General features: G+C 43.9%; 1 protein-coding gene across 2 annotated transcripts; it reads left to right on the plus strand.

The window, feature by feature from the left end:
• The first annotated feature begins 1,168 nt into the window (after positions 1-1,168).
• On the plus strand, positions 1,169-5,014 carry LOC103716773 (pumilio homolog 1-like). Of its 2 annotated transcripts, XM_088713626.2 has the most exons (4): positions 1,169-1,739; positions 1,973-2,518; positions 3,765-4,326; positions 4,425-5,014. In XM_088713626.2, exons 1-3 carry the CDS (start codon positions 1,665-1,667, stop codon positions 4,311-4,313), a joined length of 1,170 nt encoding a protein of 389 aa, XP_088569752.1. In that variant the 5' UTR covers positions 1,169-1,664; the 3' UTR covers positions 4,314-4,326; positions 4,425-5,014. The 2 variants fall into 2 exon arrangements, with proteins under 2 accessions (XP_088569752.1, XP_088569751.1); XM_088713625.2 differs by having other exon boundaries at positions 1,174-1,739; positions 3,765-5,014.
• The last annotated feature ends 3,997 nt before the right edge of the window (positions 5,015-9,011 follow it).

The following is a 9,011-nucleotide window of genomic DNA, read 5'->3' on the forward strand; positions in this document are numbered from 1 at the left end:
TGTTGCGGTGTCTATTTATAGACTAATGGTTTGAAATCTATGCATGGAAACATTGGGATGCATATATAGATAGAGGGGTTCAGATCAGTTCATCCAATGCAGAAAAAAACATTGGATATTCTTTTGCACATTAAGTCATCAATTCACTTTGGGGCATTGGAATGCATAGTCGTGCAGAACTTGAGGGGCACCACTTCCTTGTTAATTAGCTGCACTTATTGTAAGGTCATAATAAAATTGCGACCCCCCCCCCCTCTAAAACTTTATCTCATCTACCGAGTAGGGGCATGTTTGGTTAGAGAAGAGTTCGACACTGAAATGAGAATAGGAGTGAGTGGCTTCTATTTCAGCAATTTGGTTGGGGGAGTTCTATTCTCATTTTGATTCGATGAGGAAATAAGAATATCCATCTCTAGCTTTAAATCTGATTTGGATTCTGATTTCGGCTCCAAACCAAATGCATCGGGCTAATCTATTTGGATTTCAATTTTGGTTACAAGCCAGATACGATGTAAATGTATTTCTCTCATCCTCTGGATTTCTCTCCACTCCTCTGATGCCATCATCGACAACATCACCGCTGACCATGGGGCCAAGCAGCATGGCAAAATGAGCCCTCTGCTTCTCGTCCTCGAGGTCGCAATTGATCGTGACATGGAGTGAAGCAGAGTCTCTGGGCGATGGCATGGATGTGGGGGAAGCGGTTGGTGCTTCCCTGGGAGTTGGGGGCGAGGGGTGAGGTTTGCGGAGGACAAGACTGATCGAGAAGAGACAATTTCTTGCTGAATGAGAGGCATTGCTGAATTCTTAATTGCCAGTTATATGCTGTATCAAAGTTAGCGATGATAGGCTCAAGAGAGTGATGATTCTCTACCATGGCCCCCAAGGAAATAATTCCTCCATGGAAAGTTTTAGATCCAATCTTATTCTTATCCCTTCCGTGTATTTACTCTCAACACTCGTTTGCAATATAAATGAAGATTAGAAAAAATGACGAGCAAACTTGTGATCCACGTGTCAACGGATTTGGTAATGTTTCTCATCGGGCGTGCTGGGTTGGATGATAAAATATCCAGCTTTGGGATAAAGAGATAAGAATAAGGCGATGGTACCAGTGGAGAGTTCTTTAAAAGAATGGCGAGCTAAATCTGATGCAAAATTTTCTGGATCTTGTTATCCTTTTGTGATGTCTGGATAAAAATCCAGCGAATACTTCTGTTAAAGTAATTATTAGAAAACGAAATCTTAGGCAAGATATTTTGCGCCGGGGAACTCTGGGGCACGTGCGCCCCGAATCCTAGCCCCCGCTGACGTGGCGCCCCGAAACCCCGCGCTTTTCGAGCACGACATCAGTAGTTGCGCTGCTCCCCAATCCGGCAATCCCCATTCGCCACCCTCCTGTCTGGCTAGCCCGAGTCCCCTGCCCGGATCAATCACAGCCGCCCGTCTGTGAATCCCACGGTCGGGATCGCCCGGGCCGTTGGCCCCTATCAACCACCCAGGCGCTCGCCTCGCTCCTCTCCTCCCTTCTCTCTCTCACCCCCGCTCTTCTCCTTGTTCTCCCTCTCCAAGATTTAATGGTGGAACCCGTGGTCGATCGCGGAATACGGCGAGCTCCGATGTAGAAAGATCGCGCCTTTGCTCTCCGATCGCTGGATTCTCGAATGAGTTCGAAGTCGGTGCCACCGGACGGACACCTCCGCGTTCCTCTCCAGGGGGTGGTTGGTCCCGGAGCTCCGGTATTGGGGTTTTCTTGGTCGGAATCGTTGTTTTAATGACGAATGTTTCGATCTTTTTAGCTTAAACATCGTGTTTCCAGTTCCCGAATTTTGTATTTTGAAGCTTTGGAGCTTCGTAAGTCGCTTCCTTTTTCTCTTCTTCGCGAGATTTTTCTGTCGTTGTTTCGTTGGCTTGTTGGATGCCGAATGGGCACTGAGAGCCCGCTAACGTTGTTGTCGGATATGGGAATCAGGTCTCTGATGGAGATGGATTTAGTGGGGAGGATTTGGGGTTGCTGCTCCGGGAGCAGAGGAGGCTGGAGGCGAGTGATAGAGCGAGGGAGTTGAATCTTTATCGCAGCGGCTCCGCTCCTCCCACTGTGGAGGGGTCGCCGAGTGCTGTGCTGCCGGATATCTTGAGAGCCAAGAAGGGCACCGGGTTCTCCACGGAGGAACTTCGGTCCAATCCAGCCTACCCCTCTTACTACTATTCGCATGTAAATCTGAACCCCAGGCTCCCGCCGCCGTTGCTCTCAAAGGAAGACTGGCGGTCCATCCCTAGGTTCCGGGCCGGGAGCTCGGGACTTGGGGGGATTGGGGACCAGAGGAAGCCTCATAGGGCAGAGGATGGGGGCAGCAGATCGCTCTTCTCGATGCAGCCGGGAAAGAAGAAGATCGTGAGGTGGAGCCGAGGAGGGCGCCAGGTTCTGGTGAGATGGCTGGACAACGGAACAGGTGGGCTTCTTGGGCTGCCGGAAGTAGAGCTTGACAGGCAGAAGAGCTACGTGGAAGTCCTTCAGGTGATCTTCGGTGACGCAAAATCTTCTTGTCTTTTACCGCATACATACCAACTTCTTTTATCTGTTCTATTTATGTTGTGAAAAGAACAATATGCTGTAAAAGTTTCTTCCCTTTTAACCTCGTGATGCTGAAATCTTGTGACCACTACCAGATGATACATCTCTAATGGGTATTCTGATAGTTTTCCTTTTACGTATTTGGGTGATGCCAGGTAATCGTGGCCAACGTATCGGACTAGATTTAAAGCCTCATATTGCTATCAGTTAGTAACAGTTCATTTTGTCCTGTTGATGTTCTTAGCTTGCTCTTTTATGTCGATCTGGTAGGTTTCATGCTTGCTTATAATGAGGATGATTATATGATGTTTCTCAGGTAGTTGGGAGGTGTACTTTGAATGAGTGCTGGTAGATTCACAAGGCTCAGATTCTTAGGAAATGATCTGATATATAGCAATAAGTAACCATGAAAGATTGACTTTTTTTTTTGTCTTTTTAAGGAGAGATAGACATCCTTAGCAAAAAAAAAAAGGAGAGATAGACAAGCAAATCCATTTTTAAAAGGTTGTGAAAGAAATTTCAAACTTTCATTATTATTGATCCTTCCCCAACTGTTGATCAATGGCTATCAATCAATTTATTAATATTTTCATCCACTTAAATAAGCAAGTCAAGAATTCCTAAACAATCTGAATAACTGAACTTCTGAACCATACAGTTGACCCATGTTCTGATTGGTTGATATTTACTTGGCTTTCCAACGAAGCGATGCAAAATCATGAAGAAAATCATCCACATTTGTCAAGATTTGTAATGTATGGTTGGATTTTTTAATTGTGACATTGTTTTCAACTTCATGCATATTCCTGCTTGCTGTCCTATCAGTCGGTAGCCTTGTCATGCTATCTCATTTTCTGTTGCCTGTTGTATTATCAGGCCTTTAATTCTTTATTCATTTTAGCTCGCCACCTTGTTGCTTCCACTGCTGCTTCTTCTAGAGTCTAATTCCGGCCTTGATTGTTTTGGCTTGTCCATTGGGTTTAGAAATATGTATTTGGAGGTATTCGATAAGGAGTAAAAAATAGAAAATAAGATATGAGGTAGTGGATATTGAAACTGTTTGAAGTTCCTCCAACACTATGTTTATTTATCACAAGGTGAATGTTTTTTCATTATGTTTGTGAATTTTGGTTACTACACTGCCTTTCTGTTAGTTGTTTTGGGTAAATATAGTTAATCTTTATTGCAGGATGACCTGGTTAGCACAACTTCCATCTTGGGGCACCCATCTTGTGCAGCCAGTCATGATACATTTGATGATGGGGCTGACCCACTAGGTTCTGCTGAAGCACAATTTTCTTCACATTGTGATATAGGACCTGTAGATGGCCTGCGATCTGGTGGCAATGCCCAAAATATGGATGTAATCAACAAATTTGGTTTACCGGCATCACATACATTTTCATCTGTTTTAGGCTCATCTCTTTTGAGAAGTGCTTCTCCTGATCCTCAGCTGGCAGCAAGAACTCCTAGCCCTGGCCTACCACCTGTGGGTGTGAAACTTGGAGGCACTGAAAAGAAGGCTAGCAATGGCTCATGTTCCTTCAATGGTGTCTCATCTGGTACTGTTGAATCTGATGATCTTGTGACGGCTTTATCTGGTTTGAACTTGTCCTCAACCGCATCAATAGATGAAAATGTTATGGTGCAATCGAAGCTGCAACAAGAGATTGATGATCAGCAGAGATTTCTTTCCAGGTGCTCAGAACCCTCAGCATCCTTATGCAAAAAATTCTGATCCAGGACTTTAAGTAAGTTTGCCCTCAGTTCCACAATCAGTTAAATCGTCATATCATGATTTGGATGAGGATGCTGGGCCTGTAGCCGACTTAAGCAATTCAATTTTCAGGCCAAATGGGCTGATGGAAGAGCCTGGCACCACTCTTTCCTCTGCCAATTCATATCTGAAAGCACCTTCAGTTTCAGTTGCTAGTCTAGGTGGTTCTCCTTCTCATTATCCAAATGCTGCAAATGCAGCATTTGCAAGCTATGGAACAGGTGTATACTTCAGGAATTCAGCAGCAGCATCGATGATGGCTAATCATATTAATGCAAGTAATTTGACCCCACTGATTGAGAGTGCCGCTGCTGCGTCTGAAATATAGGGTCGCTACCCAAAATATTGGTTTTAAAAGTGCCATGCTTATGCATGACAAAATCTATTTTGGCTGTATCGATTGTTTGTGAGCTTCATGCTTGCCGGCTATTATTGTATATATGTATGCCTGGCAACGTACATTCTTGTTTGTGTTTATGGTTGTCAGGCAATGATGAAAGACCAGTTTGCGAACTATGTTGTGCAGAAAGTATTGGAGACATGCGATGATCAGCAGTGTGAGCTGATCCTCTCACTGATAAAGGTCCACTTGAATGCACTGAAGAAATATACTTATGGAAAGCATGTAGTCGCACATGTAGAGAAACTTGTTGCAGCTGGAGGTATGATACACGAGACTTGTTAACAATCTTATCAAAAGCAACTGCCATTTTTGCAATATACATGATGGTAGATAAGCAGCAGCATGCACTTAATTTGCAATGCAATTGCTTTCAAGAACCAGAGAGGGTACAATGGGCTTTCCTCCATTTTTTACTTCTATCTGGTTGTTGGTATGGCTTTAATTTTTATGACTCTTAACAAGTTTTGTTTCATGCAGAAAGAAGAATAGTTCAATTTTCATATACATCGTAGAAGGCATAGGGCAGGAAGCTGTACAGCTAACAGAGGCAAGCACAGGCTCCTTTTGCATTTATCTATCCATGTAGGCAGATATGAGCTGGTCGGTACTAAATTAGTTGCTTGAGTGAGAATTGTACACTCTCTAGTTTGAAGTTATAGCGAATCATGTGAAGGCTGAGGCCCCTTGGAGAGGAGATAAATGTTTGCACAAGTTGTTTCATGTGTGTAAAGAAATGATGAAGGAAAAAAGAAGGGTAGAGTATGTTAGCCATGACTGCACAAATGTTGTGATGTGGAGTGCTCTGTCATTCAAGTGAAGCCAGTATTTTCTTTTGTTAAGCATGGGATTCATTCATTTCTCTTATGGTGTACGATCTTTTAATTCAAGCCCCTGGTATCATCTCCATGGTTGGTTTTGCATTTCCTCTGATGATATGAATGCCTTATTTAATTTTAGTTGTAATATGCTGGGTTTCAATAGCTGATATCTAGTCATGTTCATAATATTGCCATCGTGCGCGTGCGATTGAGTATATGATCTTTCTTCGGAGATCTAGTCATGTTCATAATATTGTTTACTTTCTTTCTTTTACCCTTTCATAAAGTAGTCTCCTCTGGGTAGTAGTGGAGAAATAAAATCTTCGAGCTTGTTCCTCGTATTTATCCTTTTTGGTGGGGTTGTGACTAGGAAATTAGAATCCGGAGGGAAGCTACCTGAAGGTGTTGCAAATGGTATTAGATATTCTTAGAGAAGCATGGCATCGTCGCAAGCATCCACATTTCCAGGGTTGAGGTTCTGCTAGAATTCAGATGTCGGTCCTGGGCTGCCGGAACTGGTGCAGGCCTTGGCTTCTTCTCTGCGCAGCGTGGCATAATTGTCTTGCATCTTATGCCATTTGGTTTTGGACAGCGGTCTCTGTCTGGCTTTAGTTTAGAGAAGGAAGCGTCACCCATCGGCAACTTTAAGTATGACCTGCCACCCCTTGTTGAAAGAAGTTTTGTCGAGAGAGAAGCTTTATCGCCCACTGGCCATTTAATTATCACCTTGTATATAATCAAATAAAGCTGCATCGGGAGTCCATGGTGCTGACAATAAAGCTTTTCCGACCCAAGTCAATTTGAGCATGGTTGTTGTTTATTCTGATTTTAACTGATCATCAGTTGCCTGTTACTGCTGATCCAAATAGACTTGTTATTATTGTGGTGAGATGATTATGACAACAATTTCAGAAAAAATATTCTTGGAGCTACCCCTACTATTGAAAAGAAAAAAAAAGAGAGAATCCGTTGCCATGGATCATGAAAAGATTGATGTTTTATATTATAATCTTGCTCCATCCAATGACCAATCATTTCCTGTCATATTGAATATGGTTTATTTGGACTCATTTGGTCCACTGAAAAAAATTATTTTTTAAAAAATATTTTTTATAAAAAGTTGATACTCGGGCATATGTATAATTTTTATATATTTAATGACAAAAAAATGACATATTACCAAATAACTTATTTAGTTTAGCATCTAGTTTTCCAAAAAAAAATATAAAATATATGTTATGTTCTTAAAAAAAAAAATTATTTTATTTTATCTAAAAATTGGAGAGTATTTGAGAAAAAAACTATTCAAATTCTCAGACGGTAGGAATTATACTTTTCTGCATCTTATATGATTCTCTTTTTTTTTTTTTGGGTGAATCGGTAGCTCACACTACCTTAGCATGAGAACTGCCAGCTACATCAGCATCAAGCAAACATCGTAAAGCAAAAGGAACCGAAGCCTCCTAAGTCCAAAGAAACTCTCCAAAGTGATGTGCAGCGAAAGAGGCGACCCAGTCAGCTGCTTGATTCGCCTCCCGAAAAATATGTCCGACGTGAAGAATCCGACACTCCCGTAGCATCCGACGAATATCACTCAGAAGCAGGTGCTCCACCTCCTCCCGCCCCATCTCCCTGAGAAGCGCTATCAGGGAAGCTGAGTCTCCCTCCAAAATGATGCAGCATGCCTACAAAACATATCTCACATAAGAAAGCCCCTCCTAGGCTGCCCTGAGCTCCGCTCCAAAGGCCGAGGCCTCGAAGGAGCGGCAACCCCCTGCTGCAATCAGCCTAGCGCCATAATCTCTGATGACAAAAGCTACTTCCGCCTGATCGCCACCGCCAGGCAAGCTTCCATCGAAGTTCACTTTTAGGTAGCCAGGGGGTGGGGGCTCCCAAAAGATAAAGACAAACCCGGACGTTGTGGTAGCGAAGAGGGGTCCCAGATGTCCCTAGCTATCCTAGATGAATCAACCTCAGTGGCCTCCAAGATCTCCATTGCCTGACATGGAGCCCGCTCTACAATGGACCTCAGCGAAGCCCTTCTCCCCTCAAAAACTCTGGCATTCCTGTCTAGCCAGATATGATACGCCAGGTAGACAGAAGCAGTACCCCATCCAGCAGTGCTCGGCGATCGTAAGGCATTCCTAACCTGCTGTAGAATATCTCCCACACCAAAGGCAAGCCTTGGGAAGGATGCCCTCCTCCAGACCTGAGCTGCTCGCAGGCACTCAAAAAGCACATGGCTAATAGTCTCCACTGCCTCCGGGCAATCCATGCACATCGGGGACAACCCCATCCCCCTCCTATCCAACATCCTCTTGGTCGGCAGACAGTCTCAGACCACCTTCCAAATGAAAAATGCCACCGGCGGATGAGCTCGCATCCTCCAAATCCACCTGCCCTCACAGCGTCTGATCGGCTCACCCCCCAACAACGCCTGCACATCGGCTGCCCTCACCCTAGCTGACCCAGTCGCCGCCCACACCTACCTATCCAACCCCTCCTGAGGAATCGGAATGGCCAGCACTCGCTCCGCAAGATGTGTTCCAAAAACCTCCTTGATCACAACCTCATCCCACCGACCCTTGCTAGGGATCATCAGATCCCTAACTCTGCGACCGACCAGTCTTGTAGAATTGACCATCATCGGCAGCCTACCGAGCAGTAGCTCTGTCAGCCACCGATCCTCCAAAACGTCAATGGACTGCCCATCCCCAACCATCCACCTGATCGCCGGAAGTTACTAAGGGCACGCAGGAGCAAATATCACGCCAAATAGTATATGATTCTTTTTTCAAATATAAAAAATTTATTTTTCATAAAATTTTTTTTTTATGTTTTTAAAAAAATATAAATAAATTTAAAATATTTTTCTATTTTTTTTATTAAACGTACTATCTTCTTCGCTTTTTTGTGTAAACGAATCCTTGGTGCTGTCAATGGTGGAAAATCGGCAGTCGGCCATTCCAAGATGTCGATTTCCATTTATTGGACCACACATCATTTTTACAAGGCTGATTGGAAAGGAAGAGAAAAGTGAGATGCTGGTCCAGGACTGGTGGACCAATCAGGTTGGCCCATCATCCTAGTGGTAGGTGATTGGGGTTCCGTTCACACTGCAATGCAAGCAACCCAACCAATTGCTGACCATTAACAGCGAGATATATATCAAGATTCGCATCGAGCCGTTGATAGTTTCTTTGGCCAACGTGGCACCGCCTCTTCTCTCCAAGCGAAGCAAAAGTAAATCTTTTATGGGATATATATCAAAAGCGGTCAGCATCCGATTTTAATAAATCCATCAGTGGAAAAGGCAAAAGTGAAAGCGGATCAAAAATATCCGGCTAATCGGTCCACGTCGGCAATCGGACAGGTACAGTTGTGGTGCACTTTTCCATCAGACATTTAAACTAATAAATATCCCAGAGAGCCCCCCCT

The sequence above is a fragment of the Phoenix dactylifera genome, chromosome 17, assembly GCF_051530095.1.
Source record: "Phoenix dactylifera cultivar Ajwa chromosome 17, Ajwa_hap1_PhDact_Kaust_v1.1, whole genome shotgun sequence".
Classification (NCBI taxonomy): domain Eukaryota; kingdom Viridiplantae; phylum Streptophyta; class Magnoliopsida; order Arecales; family Arecaceae; genus Phoenix; species Phoenix dactylifera.